This window comes from Danio aesculapii, chromosome 11, assembly GCF_903798145.1.
Source record: "Danio aesculapii chromosome 11, fDanAes4.1, whole genome shotgun sequence".
Classification (NCBI taxonomy): Eukaryota; Metazoa; Chordata; class Actinopteri; order Cypriniformes; family Danionidae; genus Danio; species Danio aesculapii.
In genome coordinates this window covers 14,827,718-14,849,776 of record NC_079445.1, presented here as the reverse complement: position 1 = coordinate 14,849,776, position 22,059 = coordinate 14,827,718, and the positions used below count along the sequence as shown (strand labels likewise).

Sequence of the window (22,059 nt, the reverse complement as noted above, 5' to 3'; positions counted from 1 at the left end):
CGATAGACATTACGATGCTGAGCCGGCATCGCGATCCTCTGCCCTGCCCCGTTGCAGCAACCCACTCGCGAAAAATACACACTGCCCCGTTTACCCTAATACGTCTCAGTTTTAAAATGGCATTTTAGAACGAAAACGATCCACGTCCACACTGGGATTTCATCAAGCATTTGTGAAAAGCCCTCCTTCCACACTATACAGCTGAAAACGCATATCACTTGACCGCAAACACACAAACTCATCCACACTGTCATGCGCTGCAGCATACGCGTCTGAGCTCCATAAAGTCTAGAGCACAAAATCCCAAAGAGCAGTGCACATCCGACAGTTTATCAAGGATGTATCGCTGGATCGCATCTTACTACAGTTGTTAAACAAGATAATTAACCTTGTCTCTATCTAATGACTCTTTAGTCTTTTGGATCTATCAGATGACGTGTCACAGCGTCAGTACACTGCTTCAGTATTTCGCTTTCACACTTGTGCGTAGTAATTTTGGCAAAAACCTCAGATACTGTTGGTTGGCTGCTGTTGGTTGTGCACCTTTTTACCAACCAAGTTTGTCGTAGCCATCATAACGACACAGATCACTCTGTCTATTCATGCCAGAGTCCTGTGGAAAAAATAATTTACATGTGGTAATTTGTGTGTAACTTATCTTTATTTATTTATAATTTGGTTGTGGCCAAATGGTCTCCGTGCCGGTAGTTTGAGACCCCTGATTTCCAGAAAATCACAGTAGGAGCTAAGTGATATGACGTGATGCATAAAGCAGTTTACTTGTCTGGTGCCTTGTTACAAACATAAGCAGCAGCAAATTTCACAATAAACACATTTAAACTAACATATTTTAACAATATTCAGGTCCCTATGTCAGGGCTATTCAATTAGTGGCCCACAATTTGTGCCGGCCCTCCAAATAGCGTGACCAGGACATCAAAAATACATTTAGTTCAGTCGAAAACAGCCGCTAGTTATGAAGTGATGTGCATCTGTTCAATACAGTTGGAAACATTTGGATACTTGAGGTTAAAGGCTTCTTAACGCTAATATGCATGCACACTGGATTAACTAGCAGCGGGTCATTCACATATCGCGTCTTTTACGTGCGCAAGTTTGTTATTTCCAATGTAAGAATATATGCCAATATGCATGTGCAAGCGGAGCGATGTAGAGAACATCTCACGCCGTATCGGCGAAAGTTGTGCGTGCCTTTCACTGCAATGTAAATAAAAGATATCTTTGATGAATTATTACAAATTATTAAAATGATTATGATTGAACATAGATGATAACAACAGTTCATTTAAATTACCTAATATAAAGCTTAAATTTAAATTAGACGCGATAACCGTGAAACCATGATTATTCTTCAGGCTATATATAATCGTACAACCAAAATCTATAATTGTTGCATCCATAATTGGCACGCAGTTCAAAACACAACATATGAATGTGTTTGAATGCAGAATAAGTGTACTTAAGCAGTGCACTGCTTTTGTTGTGCTTTAAAATACAACATTTGAATGTTTGTAACATAAAAAGCCACATTGTACAATGTACTGATATTATGTATGCTTCAAAACATTTCAATGTAGAAAAATACACCATGGGTGTCTTAAGGAGCAAAAATACAACATATGGGCTCTTTTATGGCCCGTTTCCACTGAGTGGTACGGTACGGTTCGGTTTGGTTTGGTACGCTTTTATGGCCGTTTCCACTGTCAAAAAGCGTACCGAACCGTACCGTACCACTTTTTCGGCACCCTTTCGAAAAGGTACCAAACACGAGAAAGGGTACCAAAAGGCAGAGCCACACGCGCAGCTGAACGCTATTGGTTTACAGAGATACGTCATTCGCTTGCGCAACAAGCCAGAATGAAAACAAAAAAAACGCCATGTTTGAAATACACAGCGAGAGATTTTAGCGGAATTATAAATACATATAATAACGAGCCATGGTCGATCTGGGCTCAAACAAACCTTGTCGTTATCTTGATGGACAGCCACAAATCCAAGAAGAAGAGCAGAATTACCCTGTGCCCTGTAGTTTTTTACGAGCCAGTCTGAGGCGCGAGCGGTTTCGCTTTCTTGCTAGCGCTCGTGCGCGTCTAACATTATGTCTGAAATAACAAACTTGTTGAGCTGATGATAATAACCTGCGCTTGATTATTGACGTGCTTTTGAAACCCGATCCTGTCAGACACTGACAAACGCGAGAGTGAAGCGTGAAGAAACAAAGGAGAAGCCAGGAAAAAAGGAGCACATTATTTTTCCAACAAACGCGAACAAAATGCCATGTATTACTATCTTCACCTTTTGGACTAATATGAACCGGGAATGAGGGAATTACTCTCTAACAGAGGCTACATGTGCTGCTGAAGATTACATACACAGATAAGAGGTTTTCACTGACTGTAGGCTATATTTTCAGTTGTTTTGAACCTAAATACCGACAAAATGTCTGCTGTGTGTAGTTCTTCTGTAGTTGGTAACATATCGGAGACTGTAAGGGGCTGTATGTGTTTATATATGTTCATTTATTTAGTTATTTAATATAATTACAGACGTTACAGTAGGCTGTTTCACACTGCCATTGATTTGCAGTTATAATCAACTGATGTTCATTGAAAAGTTAGTAATAAACATTTATACACAAGTATTTATGTGTATGAAGCATCTATTTTGTAAGAAGTGCTTCTCATATGATATGTGAACGACCCATACAGCTTTATTGTAGACATTTCCTCGAGCTAGAATGACGTCGACTGAAAATTTCTGTCATACACCACGCCCACCAAAAGGGTACCCTTGTTAGTGGAAACGCAAGCCTGATAAAGGTGACCCGTACCAAACCGAACTGTACCGTACCGTACCAGTCAGTGGAAACGAGCCATTATGCTGCCGTGTTATCACTTGTATTGCAAGTCACATCTCTCCGGCCCCTCGTTTGGGATGCTTTTTATGAACTGGCCACCATTGCAAACTAATTGAATAACCCTGGCTAACATATTATGCTGGTGGTGTAACTATTCGTAGGTACGGTTCAGTTTGGTACGCTTTTATGGCCGTTTCCACTGTCAAAATGCGTACCGAACTGTACTGTACCACTTTTTCGGCACCCTTTCAAAAGGGTACCTAACACGAGAATGGGTACCAAAAGGCGGAGCTAGACGTGCAGCTGAACGTTATTGGTTTACAGAGATACGTCATTCGCTTACGCAACAAGCCAGAATGAAAACAAAAAACCCGCCATGTTTGAAATACACAGCAAGAGATTATAGCGGAATTATAAATACATATAATAATGACCCATGGTCAATCTGGGCTCAAACAAACCTTGTCGTCCTCTTGATGAACAGCCACAAAGGCATGAAGTAGAGCAGAATCTACCCTGTGCCTCGTAGTTTTTTTACGAGGCAGTCTGAAGTGCGAGCGGTTTCGCTTTCTTCCTTGCCCTCATCGAGCGTCTATATCTGAAATAACAAACTTCTTGAGCTGATGATAATAATCTGCGTTTGATTATTGACGTGCTTTTGAAACCCGATCCTGTCAGACACTGACAAACGCGAGAGTGAAGCGCAAAAAAGCAAAGGAGAAGCCAGAAAAAAGGAGCACATTATTTGGAATTACTCTCTAACAGAGGCTACATGTGCTGCTGAAGATTACATACACAGATGAGAGGTTTTCGCTGACTGTAGGCTATATTTTGTGTTTTTTTTAAACCTAAATACGGGCAAAATGTCTGCTGTGTGTAGTTCTTCTGTAGCTGGTTACATATCGGAGACTGTAAGGGTCTGTATGTGTTTATATATGTTCATTTATTTATTTAATATAATTACAGACGTTACAGTAGGCTGTTTCGCACTGTCATTGATCTGCAGTTCAACTCATGTTCATAGAAAAGTTAGTAATAAACATTTCTACACACGTATTTATGTGTGTAAAGCATCGGTTTTGTGAGAAGTGCTTCTCATATGATATGTGAATGACCTGTACAGCTTTATTGTAAACATTTCCTCGAGCGAAAATGATGTCGACTGAAAATATCTGTCATACACCACGCCCACCAAAAGGGTACCCTTGGTAGTGGAAACGCAAGCCTGATAAAGGTGACCCGTACCGTACCAGTCAGTGGAAACGAGCCATATGATCATTTTGCTAATATTCGATTCAAATGGTCTCATTAATAGATTTTCCTCACATGCATATTAAGATTTGTATAAAAAATGTGCATTAAGTAACATGTAACAGTAGCATGTTAAGTAAATGTGAATATACACATACTTTTTCCTTCTTTGTTGTAGTTTTACAAAGAAAAGAATGAAATTGAGAAGAACAATTGTCAGTAAAGTCAACAAAGTTACCCAAACTCTTCTCCTGTCTCACGCTATGTGTTAAACTTTTTATTAAGCAACAATTGATTGGTACATTATTATTTATTTATTTATTTATTTATTTATTTATTTATTTATTTATTATTATTATTATTATTATTATTATTATTATTATTATTATTATTATTATGCCTATTATTAAATTGTGGTATTTTCTTAGCAATTTAACCTACCCCTTCAATATGTACAACAAGAAACAAAAAGAAGAAGCTTCGTTACTCTGGTGAAGAATGTCTAAGTGCATCAATTACATCAGGGTTCCATTTTTTCTTGTGCTTGAATGTTAAAACAGCCCTCCTATGAATTGTCGGTCACTGATATGGCCCCCCGCCAATTTGAGTTAGAGACCCCTGCTCTAAATGCACACATGCACAAGATTACATAGTATATGATATACATAGAGGGACCTCTTCCTACCTGGCCCCAAGTCAGAGCCTTGTTAGCATATGGATTTTTTTTCTCAGAGTTGTTATAACTGTTCTCTTTTGCTTCTTGTCTCCTTTTCTCTTTCATCCCTCCAGAGTTTAAGCCGGGATAAAACCTTCCAGTCGGACAGCGAAGGCAATCAGGTGTTCAAAGGACACAGGTGAGCTTTTCTATGCTTTGGTGTGACCCATGTGTCCGTCCTCAGTCATTACGTTAGGAAAAGTCTTGCATTTTTTTCACTAGAGCCCAAAGTTTAGTCAGTGAAAGGAAGAAAGGTGAAAGTTTCCGGCTTTTACTTTGGAGCGGTCTCATTTTGGATTAAATTCTCTTCCCTCTATCCTTTGTGCCCAAGCTCTGCCTGAATGATAGTGCAGGCAGGAGGTGTAATCACAGCCTCCATTTGCTGTGGGGTTTGCAGGTTACACACAGCGAGAATTGAAGAATTCATAGCTACTGGTGGCAGAAAGGGGTGTCATTTTGCTTTTGTGTCATTAAGAAACTATGATCATTTGTTGGAGAATCAACCTTTTAATGCGGCTTGGACTTTGTGTAACAAAGTAACTTTGTGTCTCATTTTTATATAAGTAAAATTTAATGGGTTAGTTCACCCAAAAATGTAATGTATTTATTAATTACTCTCCCTTATGTTATTTTGACTGCGACTTTTGGATTAAGATATTTTCAGAATCAGAATATTATCAAGCTACAAGAATACTTTTGTGTGCACATAAAACAAAATGTATTTTATACAGGATATACACTGAAACTAAGGAGAAATAACTTGAAACTTTTTTTGGGGACGTTTTGAATAATTATGATGCACTGATGCACTGAATCTAGTAAAATGTTGGTAAGGATGATTTGTACCTATACTTTTATTATCATTATACTTAGTAGACTTAACAGGGCCCATGGGATAGATTAGACTATGGCACTCAGACTTCAGAAAATGTATTGCCAGTCACAAATAACAAGATCCTTACAGATTTAAAGCAAGTTGTGTAAATCAATACTAACATACTTCAATAGATCTAGCCCCAACTGCGGTCCTGCAAAAGAACAGAAATCAGGTTACCAAGTACATAATCAAAATTATTTAGCTATCAGAATTATTTGACATTATTGTGTTCCTAGACATCCATGAAATTACAAAAAATAAATAAAAATGTGTGTGTAATCTGCCGATATGAGGCATGACATATTTATGGAGGAAAAAGTGCTACAGTAATTTTCCTGCTTTCCGGAACTTCATTTATTATTGATAAACTGCCTAATTTCAAAGGAAATTAAAATGAAAACAGTTATTAGTGATAGTTAGTTTATTTAACAGGGACTATTCACTATACCATTCCTACAATTTCCAGCAGTCAATGCTCCACATTCAAAGGCTAATTTGCAGCCATAGTCACAGGTTAGGCTTTTTATACAGTAATAAAAAGGTACAAAAGTCTTTAAAATATATTTTGCATAGCGAGGACTGATGTTATTTATTTAGTCAGAGGTTTTAAAAGATTTGATTTATTTCTCTGCATGCACAAACAGTAGATTATATGAATATTTTAATGTCAAAATACAAACTCCTTGATTATCGAAATCTGTATTGGAATTGGCCATTAGAAAAGTTATCAGAATCGGTAATGTTTTGTCATACCATGGGCCCTATCATACACCCGGCACAATATGGGGCAAGACATGTTTGGCGTAATTTGTTGCTATTTTTTAGACCACCGCAATGTTGTTTAAATAGCAAATCCATTTGCACCACTTTGTGGACTCTTGGGTGTGCTGCTCTAAAAAGGAGGCGTGTTAAGGCACATTGTTGGTGCGTTGCTATTTTGAAGAACTGAAATGGGCCACGCTACTCACCAACTAAAACCTTGTCTAAAGTCCAGCACAGAGCGTGTTAGTTATGCACCTCCAAAACGCTTACACATTGCTTAAGACACACAGGATGTACAGCAGTACACATATGTTTACCTATAAAAAAAAAGTATTAAAATGTTACAGAAATTATTATTTTGCACATAAATATAAAATTCATGCCCTCATGTCGGGGGGCTTTTGTCAGTTTATTCATGACAATCTGCATTTGTATAATGTTATTATTATAAGCACTATTATTTATTTAATGCATATTTATGTTTGTTTTAGTAAAAACAAGTTTAGATTTATCCACCTGTCTGGTTTTGGAGATGTATGCATCACCATATGGTACATAATGTGTTTGGATAACTTTTTTGACCACACTTTGTTATTATTGTTCACGCCATAGCGCAAACCGTATTTTTTGCTCTTCAAATAGCAAAAGTGGATTTGAACATTGCGCCTAGATCATTAAAAAAAAGAGTCCCATATATATGTATGTGTGTGTGTGTTAATATTTAAATGTTTCAAATATGATTAAAACAGAGCTTTTCGTTCTAAGGATAATTCCTATGGTTATAAACAAGCATATAAAGTTATTGGATTAAATTTAGGTAAGCGCTTATATTGGCTCAATTTAAGCAAAATTAAATTATATTGTATTATAACTATTTTTCAGTGTATGCCACATATATATCTAATTATCTAGTAATCTAATAAATCTTTCATACTATCTACTTATCAGAGAACAATTTAACATATTTAATCAATGCACTCTATGGCATCATTAAACACATTTACAATATTGCTTTATTAATTTTTCTATATTATAATGTAATTTTGTATTTTAGTTTCTCTTCTCACTATGATATTTAGTTTATTTTATACATATACATATTTGGGCTGCACAATATATGGTTTCAGCATCGATATTGCAATGTGATCATTCGCAATAGTCACATTGCAGGATTTACAATGTTAATATTGTATTAGAATTTATAATTTGCTTATGTTTTTGAGGCCTTTGACTGTATAAGGATTTTAAAAACATTCAGACATAAGAAATTGTATTGTTTGTTATTTTAGAAGAGGTGAATAGCCCTTCGAACAAAGATTTTTCAGTACCACACTCGAAACCAAGGGGTAAGAAAATTTCCCAGAATACACTAGCCACAATGGCAGTATAGAGTAATTACCAACCTACGTCACGCATGATGTCACACGGGTTCCCGGTTGCAAAAAGAGACCGGTTGCAATAGCAAACATGTCGTGTTGTGTGTGGTAAGATGCCAAATTCCAAAAATAGAAAACTTTTACCATACACCACACTGCTTTAATGCCAACTGCAGATGTATTTGGCTAAAAGGGAGCTGAATGGAGTGACGACCTAATTAAAAACGCTCGATTCTGCATTTCATATCAGGTAAGTTCATGCTATGCTGAATCATACACATTACTCGTTTTTGATTTCAGCAAAAACAGTTAAATATAGTGAATTAAACTGAATGCTAAGAATGAAATGTAAAAGTGTAAATTCACATACCCTGCCGTACAGGTGCAGTTCGCTGTCAGAATGCAGTTGTTTTGCTTGTTGATGATTACCCAGGCCTTGTATAGCTCCGTCTTCTTTCCTTGTCTTTGGCTAGGAAGAACCTCGGTTTTTAGCACTACAAAGTTTTAAATCTGGTATTCATGGAACATTATTTCTTGCACATGACCACACAGAACAAAATTGTTGATGTCCAAAGACTTGTAGGCCTTTAACTTCTCTTGTAAAATCACTTGGAGTTTCAATGAGAGGTTATTTGGGGCTGGATGCTTGGCCATATTGTCTTATCCAATATCCATTGGGAAGGTGCTATCGCAAATGGACCTGTCAGACAAACGCCGCTCACTTTAACGCTAATTTTGCCGAATCACTGTGCTTATCACTGGGTGACAAGCTGTTATAATATGCTGAAAGCATTATGCAAATATTATATATAATATGTATTCAATATAACTTATTTCTATGACAACAACAAACTCTGTACCGCATCGGATGTCTTTCCCTCGCTGTAAATGCTAGCGCTCCCATTTTTTTTTCTGCAACCATGCTGCGCGTGCATCCTGAATGTTTACAAATATGGTAATTCGTCTATTGCTGAACCTGGAAGTAAGGAGATCCACAAATTAGTATTTTTTGTCATTATTACAAATTTTTACAACAAACAAGCATATGTTTTTTGCCTCAAAATGAGCGAGTTTGAGCTACTTCTACAATAAAGCGTTCAGAAAAAACAAAACACCAGCAAAGAAACTCGACACACAGGGAACATAAAAACCTCACTGCCAGCTTGCGTTTTGGAAGTGATATTGCAGAGCTGCACAAACAGCGCACAGAAATAAAAATTCATGATCACGCAAGGCATGCGGCGTGGGTCATGCCGATCACTCGACGCAGAAGTATAAACCAGGCTTTACCGTCATGCTTTAAAAAAAAAAAACACGCTAAATTTCGCTATCTATAATCCATAATAATAACTAACTACAGCGGTCACCATCGTCGATCTTATATGAAGCAAGAGACTGTGATGACATATGATGACGTGTGCAGGTGTTGTAGTGCTGTCCCATTTCTTAGGGGTAAATTTTGAAGCCCTTCTCCTGCACACTCTGTTTCAAGGGCCAAGGGGAACAAAAACAGAATTGGCATTGGGCCAAAACCTTTACAAATTCCCACCTACTGTAAACTCTTCTCTTTAATGGTCATCTTTCTTCTGGACAGAAATCTGGTGACATGTCTGTCAGTGTCCATGGACGGCACCGTCCTTCTTTCTGGCTCCAATGATGAGACCGTCCGCATGTGGGATGTTCAGAGTAAGCAGTGCATATGGACCATCAACCACAGAGGTAAGCATCAAACTCTCTCCATCTCTCTGACTGCTTGATTCCCTCACAGCCTACGTTCAATCACCCTTCAAGCATCCCAGCATCCTTCAGTGTTCAGCCAGGCTTGCTGAATTTCCCTTCCTCCCTGGCATTCTGCTTGTAGCCCAATCCAAACCGACGTACCATTAGACACCTGCGTCTTTTTTCAGTTTAGGTGTCCAATCTCTCGCGCTCAGGCCGTGACTGGATGGCAGTAGCGCAGGAATGATGAGATTCTGCAGTGATTGTGATACGGCGTACTCTGCTTTGGTTCTGATCTGTGAATATGTTCTGTCAGCACTTCTCTGGTTTGACAGTAGTTCACCCTCCATGGAACACAAAACAACCTAATTTTTCTGTTTGGGTACTCTGGGTTAGATTTCTCTCTCTCTTCTTTTCCGTCAATTATGAAACGATGCGGAAGAATCCTAGGACACTCGTGTAATCAACTGAAACCCTTTTAAAATCAACACAAAGGCACTGTTTGACCCTCTTTAACTTTTCTAGTTCCTGTTGTTTGTTTGTTTATTTATTTATTTTCTGTCTCTCTTGCTCTCTTTCCACTCTCTCTGTGTTTGTGTATTTGTATGTGTGTGTGAAATTCTTCAGTGCTTATTGTTTCTTCTAAATGTTTCTTCTAAACTTCTGAATGGAACAACTTTGCTTTTTTAGCTGATTTTCAGTTTCTGCTAAATTGGTATTGAGGCTTTGCTTAGTAGATACTTGATATATTAAATGGGATAGTTTGTCTAATAGTGAAAATTAGCAAATCATTTATACATCATTTATTCTCGTAATAACATTGTACAGCCTCCTCACCCTTCTGTATTACTCCACCCACATAGTGACAGCAGATCAATAAACTTACCACAGTTTGACAAATATTGCAGCTGTTGGACAACATAATGCATTTTTGGGGCTTTTTAGGCAAGAATGTAGTTGTTTAGATTGCAATCATGCAGTTTAATTATAAGGATAGTGCCCATTTTGATTATTTATAATTTCGGAGATACAGCGCGTCTGCATCCATCAGCCTGTCATACTGAGCAGAGCAAAGACAGTTGACGTTGTCCATCGACAACATGATGACAGAAACCATATAATAAGCCCTTAGAGAAGAAAAACTCCTCTAAATTTAAACTACACCTGACCAGATCATTATAAAACAGGTGACATTCTAAGTCAATCTCTCTCTTTTGCATGTTGTAGTGCTGTATTTATACCATAGTAGTTGTAGTTTATTGAGTGCAAGATGGGACTTGTATATCAGCAATGAATGAATTTTGCATAGGCCACTCTTGACATAACGCAAAAAAATCTTGACAGTTACTTTTTGGTTGGCCATCTGTTTGTTTTTAATGAGTCTCCTGTTTTTCGAAGTTTTCGTTACTGCAGAATCACCTGTTTTTATCATCCCTTTAGACATTATGCTAGAGAATCATTCAAATACTAGCTCTAAAGTGATGTTTCTAAAGTATTCAACGTTTTGGTTTTTGCTTTTCCGACGTTCCAACTACAGATGTGAATGAATGGCAGAAGAAAGTAGTTCCTCGTACTAAAGGATTTTTTCAGACTCTCTGGGGCTTGTTGCATGTTTTTCCACGTGATTCTGCCATGGCTGATACAGCAAAGCTGTTGGTTTGCAACAAGCGTTTTTGTTGAGAGAGCTGTACGAGAATTGGAGAATGACAGACTTTGTCTTTTATCAGTTGAATTTGTTACCATTCAGACACATCACCTATATCCGTACTGCTGTGTTCGCGATACGTTTAAATTCCTCCAGATTTCCGGCAGGGTTAAGGGTTGAAATAGACAGGGCAAGAGACCTGCTGCACTGCTATCCACTGTGTCTGCGTTCAGACCCCGGGATTGAGAAGGAGAGAAGTCCTTCTCATTTATAGTGTATATGATTATCTTTGTGATTATCTTTATGATGAAATAACAAATTATGGTTATGTGTACATGAAATTCTGAATGACAAATGTACCAGGGCATTAAATTTCTTACTGTTTATTTCTTTGCATTTTAACTTTGTAAACTATAAAATCATGGGTCTCCTAACGGTTTGTCTCATTTTGTGAGTCAGTTGGTCGCTCCCTTCTTTTTCCCCTGCTCTGCCAGCCGCACCCATTCCTCCGTCTACTCGCAGAGCTCCGTGCCCCTCTCGGAACATTTTTTGAAAATTTCTGAGGTAGACTTGAACCCAAAGAGGGGGGTTTCATGGCCCTTTAATGTACATGGTGTAAAATTGGCCTTAGAATTGAACTATAAAACAAAGAAGCAAAGAGACAGAAAAAAATAGTTTCTGTATTCAGTATACTGTATGAATAACACGTCTTTAGTACTTTATCATCCTTTGAATGAGTCAATGTGAAGACCTTGGCAGTTCTGACAGACTACTGGATTCTCTCTCATTTTACTCCCGTGAGGTGAAATCGCTAATTAGCTCGCTTCACTCTTTCAACATACAGATGAGCTTTGGTCGTCCTGGGTTACAGGCAGAAGGATGAAAGAATTTTCCCATTAATTTAATTCGGGCAGAGAAACTCACATTGGCAGATTACGTCGCGTGTGTCCACCAGTCCTGACCATGTTGTCTTATTCCCGGTTTTGCTATTGAGCTGTTTTTGAACACAATTGCTTCATGGTCTGTGCTTCTTCTTTTTTTACTTGACAAATTATTTGCAAGGAGGGAAAAAAAATCTATCACTGGAAAACTCTGAGGTAATTTGTCAAATGTAGACGCGAAGGGCAAGCAGTATTGCCATGTAAAAAATCAAGCTGATGAATTAGTTTTCATTCTAGCCATTGTTATCCCGGTGGTCAATAAGGGCTAAAGGACCACAGATGTCAGATCCCTTTGAGCAGGCTAGAGCTTTTTAAAGGGCAACGAGGGCTCTTGAATTGAACAAATTAGCACCAAATTGTTGCGATAACCCTTAGCCTGTAGTTCATTATCTGTCCTCTCAAGTAGCGAGCGAGTGAGGCCGATTTTGCTCACATATTCTCAGATTGATGCAGGCTAAATTACCCTGTTGACTTTGAGGCCTTTGATCAAATACCTGCTGTAATTAAACCGCTCTGAGAGGTTTAAAGGTTTTGGTTAATAACCGATGCACTGTGTCAGGCTGACTCTCAGATTCAGAGAATTTTGTGTTGTGGGAATTGCTTTTTTTTTCTTTTGAGAAATAAATGATCTTGCAGTGATTTAGGGGTTTTGTATATTTTGTTGTAAATCCTTGATCGGGATGGGCTGTAATTGTTGACTAATCAAATGGCTGTCTAATAGCCAGCACAAGTTACTGTTGATAAATTATATAAGGAACATGTCCTTTTAAAATAAGGCAAGCAGAAAAGAAACAGCAAAGCAAAATAAAAAATGGCCAATTTATTAATAAATAATAATAAACAAATTAATGGGAAAAAATAGGATATCTGTAAAAATACAGTTGCAATATACCTTTCCCTATACATTTTAAGGATTTAGCATACTTTTTAGAGATTAAAACATTTAACACTTCTTTACGCAGCAAGTAGTGATGCCTGATTTCAATTTGTTGTATGTATGTTTGTTTACACGTTTTTTCAGTTAGTACCGGATGATTAATAACACTGTCTGTATATATTGACCGTACACTATTGTCAATAACAATAAAAAAAGGTTCAGTACGAAGTTTTGGTATGAAGTGCTATAGTTTTATTAAAATGTGGCTGCTGAGTGCGCGCCTTGGACGGAATGCCTGTTTACCTCACAGTCACTTTGGCACATACCAGATTTGTATCTGATTATATCAGATTTGGAGTTACATTTTTGATATTTGCATGTGCAACCTGAAACCAATCTCAAAATATCCAAATGTTTGCAATTTGTCCTGTTTACACGGTCATGTAACATACCAAAAAAAGAGTTTATTACATTGACTTGTATTGTTCTGTACCAACCAGAAGTACTAAATTCTGATTTGTACTTTTTCAATGTACTCAAACACAAGTAAAAAAGTTGATATTTTTTCCACAAGCTTTTACTTTGTCAACTTAAATAAGATGACTTGTTGGATGTGACCTCTGTTAACTGTAAATCTAGCAATATTTTTACTATGAAACTGGATGACTTGTGCTGATAGAACAACTTTAGTTTTTTTGTGTTTTTTTTTTATAAAGAGAAACTTACTGTTAACAATTCTCCTTTTCACACAGTTTTCAGTGTTTTACCATTATTTATTTATTTATATACTATCCAACCAAATATCATGCTCAACCTGATATTTAAGAACTAAAATGCTATTATTGGGAGATATGCTAATATCGGTTGCTTTATTTAAAATGATGTGTATGAATATGGCACCGTGTATTAGAAAACATGATATCAACTGATAAAATGTTGATCTAAACCAAGGGTGCCCAACCTTTTTCATATGAAGCAGTGGTTCTCAATTGGTCAATTGGTACCGGGCCACACAAGAAATCATTAATTATTTCAGTTTTTACTATCTGAGTCTGAACAATCTTTTATTTTGAAAAATGACCGCATTCTCTTCGTTATATATCGATCACTTAAGTGCCCAAATTTAACCCACAAGCATCATATTCAGTAAGAAACAGACATCTAAGGGAAAAAGGCTCGGTGAATGACCGCGAACTGCCAAGGAATGAATCCGACAAATCAGGTGAATCCACCATGGCTGTGCAAGATCATCAACCGATAGAGATTTCAAATGATGGAGGCCTTTTAGGGGCCGTTTGCATATTGTGTCGTATAAGTTCAATGTTTCCAGTGAATGTGCGAGCACGAGCGACGTGACGCACTTACGCCGCCCAGATGGACAGTTGAATGAATCCAGCGAGCGTGCCTCTGAGAAAACGTTTGATGGTCGCCTAGCAACCTACAACCTATGAAACCCCTCCACACAGGGCCTGGGGTAAAAATCGACAGTCTTGACCATTCTGTGGTGATAAAAAGGTTGAGGACCACTGATATAAAGGGCCAAAAACCAAATATCATTATGAGCTGTGGGCAGAAGGTAAATATACCAAACTATATTACATTAAAGTTGCCATGAGTAATTTCCTAATTTATTTTATAATATTTAAAAATAAACTAAAAAAAAAAACATTACTAATCGTATTAACTAATGCAATTTTTAATAGTGCTATAAAACATAACAGTGTTGTTCAATGCTGAATCTGCTTTTGCTTTGATATGCTCACCAAAGTCTCTGTATTGTCCTCTATCCATCAGGTATGTGCATTTAAACTAAATCTGATTAATTTACAATATTTAATTGAAACATTTAATTTCAATTAGCTTTTAACAATAAAACAAATAAACAAACAAAAGATTACATTAGATTTGAAAAGACAATCTCTAAACAGTCCCCATCATCCTCCCTCTCTTCTCAGATGGGATGGCGGGCCAAATCAAAGGTTACACTGGGCCAACTTTGGCCTGCGGGCCTTAGTTTGGGCATCTCTAATCTAAATGGTCATAATTCATTTGTAAACCATTAAGCAGTAATGTAGAAATATATTATATAAATATTGATTATCTTCTTATCCATATACAAAGACTATAGATATAAATCCATATTAAAATACTGACTGCAAAGATTTTTTTTGGTGTTTTTTTCATTCTTTGTTTAACGGTCAAAAGAAATCTGGATTGCATTTTCAGTGGAATGCTGTTAGTGAACATCCAGAAGTTGCTCACGCTGCTAAGAGCTCCATTTAGATGAATATTTAAATATGTGCTTAGTACTTCCTTCCCAATAAACAGAAAACAGCAGTTAAGAAGTCATCAGATCATAGCGATGTGGATACATTTGCACACGCTCTGCAGAATTGAAATTCAGACAAGTCATTTCACATTCACTTATATTATACTTTATACAGTAAACATTTTAAATATGAAACCCATTTAATTTAAGATGAAGTTTAGTTAGAATTTGTGGCAGTTTTTACCAGCAGAGCAATGTTTTTTTTTTATTATATGCCTTACAAAGACATACAGTTGAAGTTAGAATTATTAGCCCCCCTTTGATTTTTTTTATTTATTTTTTATTTTTAAAATATTTCCCAATTATGTTTAACAAAGCAAGGAAATTTTCACAGTATGTCTGATAATATTTTTTCTTCTGGAGAGTCTTATTTGTGTTATTTCGGCTAAAAGAAGTTTTAAATTTTTTAAAACCATTTTAAGGTCAAAATGATTAGCCCCTTTAAGATATATATTTTTTTCAATAGTCTACAGAACAAACAATCGTTATGCAACAACTTGGAAATCCATAAAAGGACTGTTAGAGATAAACAGAACAAACAACTAAACTGTATATTAAAGTGCAATAAAAAGAGAATAAATGCTATTCAGGGAGAGTACTCACACAACCAAATAATACAGTACGAGGACAGATTTACCCATGACAAACTTAATCAAGAACTATTGAGGTCAAGGAGTCAAAGAAATTTAGAATGTGGGTCCAATTTTTATAGATTTTATCAGTAGAGCCCTGGATAGAATAATGACATAAGCTCTGTCAACCAAATGTTGGAGGGGGAGCAATGTTTTCTTGTAAAGTAAGTTTGGTTAGCTGTATCATAGAGAAACCTCAACCCAACTCTTTTTTTTTTTTTTTTTTTTTTGCCTGATTTAGTTTGATGTTACATCACTCTAGTTCGTTCATTGATTTTAAATCATGTCAATTGTCTTCATGAACTATTAAAGCAGCACTATGTACTGTACTTTTTCTTACCTTAAAATAATAATTATATGAGTGGTAGAATAACTTTGAACTAAATGAATTCTTCAGCTCGCTCCTTTTGCCTGAAATCTTGCTTGCAACTTTGGGAGAGCGAGCAAGTACACATAGCCTCACCCATTCCCTTTCAGTGGAAACATAGGGTGTTTTCACGTCTGCATTATTTAGTTCAGTTGAATCGCACTACAGTTCATTTTGCTTCTTGGTGCGGTTCATTTGGGCAGGTGTGAATGTAGCAATCGCACTCAAATGCACACCAAAAGCGTACCAAAAAAAAGTGTATTGAGACCTACTGGAAGAGGTGGTCTCGGTCACTTTCTATCGAACCCTGGAGCAGTTCGTTTGTGGTGAGAACATGATCCGAACTAAAACAGACCCAACCGTAAAAGTACTGCACCTTAATAACTCTTATGGGGTTTGGAGGAAAAATACTTGTTGACAGTGCTTTACCAACAGTTTTAAACACACACACACAGAGAGAGAGAGAGAGAGAGAGAGAGAGAGAGAGGGAGGGAAAAACATTACCTGATATATCATTGGCAGTATTTATGGAAGATGACCATGTTGCAGTTTAATTCAATTCAATTCACCTTTATTTGTATAGCGCTTTTACAATGTAGATTGTGTCAAAGCAGCTTCACATAAAAGGTCATAGTAAATTGGAACAGTGTAGTTTAGTTTTTTTAGTATTTAAGTTCAGTTCAGTTTAACTCAGTTCAGTGTGGTTTAAAAATCACTACTGAGAGTCCAAACACTGAAGAGCAAATCCAATGATGCGCAGCTCTACAGATCCCGAACCATGTAAGCCAGTGGCGACAGCGGAGAGGGAAAAAAAACTTCACTAATTGGCGAAAGGTAAGAAAAAAAAAACCTTGAGAGAAACCAGACTTAGTTGGGCATGACCATTTTAATTTCTCCGCTGGCCAAACGTCTTGTGCAGAGCTGCAGTCTCAGCGGCGGAGACTGGAAGCTTGCCTCAGCGAAGACTCGTCTGTCTCTGGAGCGTCACAGGAATCAGTCTCATGTTCTCCACTCCTCCATGACCACCACAGTAGCTGCTCAGGATACGGCCTGGTCCAGATTATGGAAACCTTGGGATCATCTCGTCGTTGGTCTTAGATCGAATCAGTGACTCTGCATAGTCTGAGGGCCTCGGGAAGAGTATCCCCAGGTGGAAATGGAGAATAAAGAGAATAATTAGCGTAGCTGCTGTTCATAGTGTATATAAACAAGGGGCAGAAACCTGTGTGGAAGCCTGCTAAGTGGTGCACTGAGTGTATGCTTTACTAAACAGATAGGTCTTTAATCTAGTTTTGAATTGGGAGAGTGTGTCTGAGCCTCGGATGTTATCAGGAAGGCTATTCCAGAGTTTAGGAGCTATAAATGAGAAGGCTCGACCTCCTTTACTCGACTTTGCTATTCTAGGTACTACCAGAAGCCCTGAGTTTTGAGATCTTTAAGAGCGAGTTGGATTGTAGCGAGACAAAGGGTTGGTTAGATAAACAGGAGCTAGATTATTTAAAGCTTTATATGTAAGAAGCAATATTTTAAATTCAATACGAAACTTAAAAGGCAGCCAGTGTAAGGAGGATAAAATTGGGGTGATGTGATAAAATTTTCTAGACCTGGTAAGAACTCTGGCAGCTGCATTTTGTACTAATTGAAGTTTGTTAATAGAGGATGCTGGGCAGCCAGCAAACAGTGCATTACAGTAGTCCAGCCTAGAAGTCATAAAAGCATGGACTAGCTTTTCTGCATCTGAGATGGATAGCATACTACGTAACTTAGCAATATTTCTCAGATAAAAGAAAGCAGTTTTTGTGACATGGAATATATGATTTTTAAAAGTTAAAGGGCACGTAGGTTACCCCTTTTTTCATATTTAATATAAGTATTTTGTGTCCCCAGAATGTGTCTGTAAAGTTTCAGCTCAAAACACCCATCAGATTATTTATTATAGCTGTCTGAAGTGTCTATATTATAGCTGAAAAAAAGTTGTTGCTGTTTTTTTTGTACTGGGCCTTTAAGGCTATTTGTCCCCGCCCACCGTTCCCACGTGCCTCTCAGCAATCGCCGCCCTCGGCTGCCTCTTGAAGCAGATCTCACGTAACGTGTGTGAGAAATACTACAGTAAGAACTTTAACAATCGGTATTTGATGCATTTTTTGTGAAGTTGCAACAATGAGTCACACACAATGTCATTACAAAGTTCATGCACACACACAGCGAGGACACACACACATAGCACAGACACACACACACACACACACACACACATAGCGCAGACACACACACACACACACACAGAGAGAGAGAGCGAGAGAGAGACAGCGCGTTAAGCTTTGCACTCGTTTTGCACGCATATGTGACATGATACTGGTAATATCCACTGCTGTATGGATATCTGTTATGTTAATGTACAAAATAAACCTGATTTAACGTCCACAAACCGAGACTGAAGCGTCTTCTTTTATAATTGTTCTGACACGCGGCTGTGCTGATTAAGTGAATCTGAAGTGAATCGCTGTAATTCATTAGACACATGCACTGTTTTAAAACATTTTAAACTTGTAAAACTCACTCTTGATAAAGTTTGATGATGATTGAACTGAACAGAACTTTTATTCCCGGTTTCTTTGCGCTCGTCCTCTCTAGCTGATATGATTATACATGCGACTACCAGGACATGTTAATATGCAGCTGTCAATCAATATTGGTGGGTGGGGGGACCGCTCTCCTACGTAAAGTTGCGGTTGCTCTGAAAACCGCTCCAATTGGTCCACGGTTTTTATGTTGTTAAATTTGAAAAAAAAAAGGACTGGGTGTGTTTATTTCACCCCAATATGGCAGTTTATACAATATACTTACACACATTTCTGTCCAAACAGCTTGTAAAGTAGATTTTTCACCATAGGTGCCCTTTAAATTGCTGTCTAATATGACACCCAGATCTTTTATAGTAGAGCTAATGCTAACTTTGTAGCCCTGTAATTGTAGGTCGAGTTGTGAGATCTGCTGTGTACAGGATTTAGGCCCAATAAGTAATAATTCTGTTTTGTCTGAGTTTAATAGAAGATAATTGTTGGTCATCCAGTCTTTAACATCTTTAATACACTCAGTTAGCTTGGACAGTTTAGTTATCTCGCCAGGTTTAGTTGAAATATATAATTGAGTATCATCTGCATAGCAGTGAAAGCTGATCCCATGTCTTCTAATAATGTCTCCCAGGGGTAGCATGTATAATGTAAACAGCAAAGGACCTAAAACTGATCCTTAAGGCACCCCGTACTTTACTGGGCTGACTTGTGAAGGCTGTCCATTAATATTCACACACTGGTAACGGTCAGCTAAGTATGACTTAAACCATTGTAGAGCCTGTCCCTGGACACCTGTAGACTTTAAGCGATTTATGAGGATACCGTGGTCAATGGTGTCAAATGCTGCACTAAGATCGAGTAAAACTAATAGCGAGATGCACCCTTGGTCAGCAGCTAAGAGTAAATTGTTGGTTATTTTCACTAATGCAGTTTCTGTATTGTGATGAGCTCTGAAACCTGACTGAAACACTTCAAAAATATTGTTCATCTGCAGAAAGGAACATAATTGAGCAGAAACAACCTTTTCTAGTATTTTAGACATAAATGGGAGATTTGAAATAGGCCTATAATTAGCTAAGTTGCTGGGATCCAGTTGTGGTTTCTTAATAATAGGCTTAACAGCTAGCTTGTAAGGATTTGGAACATGGCCTAAAGATAAAGAAGAGTTGATAACATTAAGAGGAGGTTCTCCTATAACAGATAGCAATTCTTTCAGTAACTTTGTTGGAATTGGGTCCAATTTATAATTTTATCTTGCTCTTCCTGTTCTATGATTTTGAAGCACTGTAGTTTATTTAGATTCAGTGGAATGACAATGGATCTAAAGTATAAGGCGGTGCAGAAAGTTTAATATCTCCTATTTTTTGTCTAAAGCCTTCTATTTTATTACTGAAAAAATTTATGAAGTCATCACTACTAATTTGCGGTGGAACATTTTGTTCCAAAGATGACCGATTATTTGTTAATTTAGCAATGGTGTTAAATAAGAATCTAGGATTGTTATAATTGTTTTCTATCAGTTTGCGGAGGTGCTCAGCCCTGGCAGATTTTAGAGCCCTCCTATACCTGGACATACTGTCTTTGTACGCAATTCTAAAAACTTCTAAATTCGTTTTTTTCCATTTACGTTCCAGGGGACGGGTTGCTCTTTTGAGAGCACGGGTATGACTATTAGACCATGGTGTAGTTTTATTCTCTCTAGCCTTTTTTAGTTTGATGGGTGCCACAGTATTTAGAGTGCTAGTAAAGATGGCATCCATATTTCTGGTTACTACATCAAGGTCATTTCTGTTTGCCGGTGCATTTCGAAATAGAGAAAGATCAGGTAAGTTATTTATAAATTCATCTTTGGTGGATGGAATGATAGTTCTACTAGGGCGATATATCGGAGCGGATCTGCTAATTTCAGGTTAACACAGCTTGTATAGTAAGAGGTAGTGGTCTGTAATATCATCACTTTGTGGTAAAATGTCTACATCAATGACCTCAATTCCATAAGACAGAATTAGATCTAGTGTATGCTTTAAGCGATGGGTTGGACCAATAACGTTTTGCTTTATCCCTAGTGAGAGCAGTAAGTCCATAAACGCGAGCCCTAATGTGTCGTTAGCATCATCTATGTGGATGTTAAAGTCTCCTACAATTAGTATTTTATCAGTTTTAACTAGTAAGTCAGAGATAAAATCAGAAAACTCTTTTAGAAATTTGACATAGGGTCCTGGGGGTCTATATATGGTGATTAGAGCGAGAGATAACATAGGTTTTTGCATAGTGTCCGGAAGCATAACATTAAGCGCTAATACTTCAAAGGAGCTAAACATAAGTCCGTTTCTCTGATTAACATTAAGAATATCACTAAAGATTGATGCAACTCCACCACCACGACCAGTTTGATGAGCCTCCTGTTTATATAAGAATCCTGGAGGAGTTGCTTCATTTAAACTAATATAGTCATTTTGTTTCAGCCAGGTTTCAGTGAGACAGAGTGCATTAAGATTGTTATCTGTTATTATTTCATTTATGATAAGTGCTTTAGGAGCTAGTGACCTGATGTTTAGGAGACCAAGCTTTATGAAATTTGTATTTTCACTTTTAGTGGTTTTTCTGGTTTAGTTCTAATAAAAGCTTGTGGGGCGTTTGAGTAGTTGCTGTCATGTAACGTGCGTTTGACAGGACAGACTGTACCTCGCGTTCGTTTCATGCAGATTACAAAAACAGAAAACTTTTGTTATCAAGCGCTCTTGGTTCATTTAAAAGTATAAATTTATTTATATATTTTTTTCCCCTCCACCATCACCGTCATGGAGAAAAGTGGTTGATTTACTTGGGGTCTTTGATTTGAGTTCTGTTGTTGATTATTCTTTGCTTGCTATGACAAGTATAAAGAGAGCAAATATGATCAGGTTGATTGATACTGTATTGATTCTTACTCTTGATAAGAGTTATTAGAGATTATGTTTGGCTTTGCAACTAATGTTTAAATGATTGTTTACCATTTAGGAAACAAAATTCAGTGTTTTTCAAGAGAATGGACCTCAGCTGTGGTTTTATTGATTTATTTTTAAAACACATAGAGCATCTGAATCACTTTAGAGACACAGACATCAATAATCA

The 22,059-nt window shown here is 37.3% G+C and overlaps 1 protein-coding gene across 1 annotated transcript in view; it reads left to right on the top strand.

Moving 5' to 3' along the window:
• The window catches only part of wdr18 (WD repeat domain 18), a 148,523-nt gene that overhangs the window by 70,778 nt on the left and 55,686 nt on the right, over positions 1-22,059 (top strand). The window contains exons 6-7 of the mRNA XM_056468590.1: positions 4,919-4,983; positions 9,454-9,578. Coding sequence (XP_056324565.1) covers positions 4,919-4,983; positions 9,454-9,578 — 190 coding nt within the window. The remainder of the gene's footprint in view (positions 1-4,918; positions 4,984-9,453; positions 9,579-22,059) is intronic.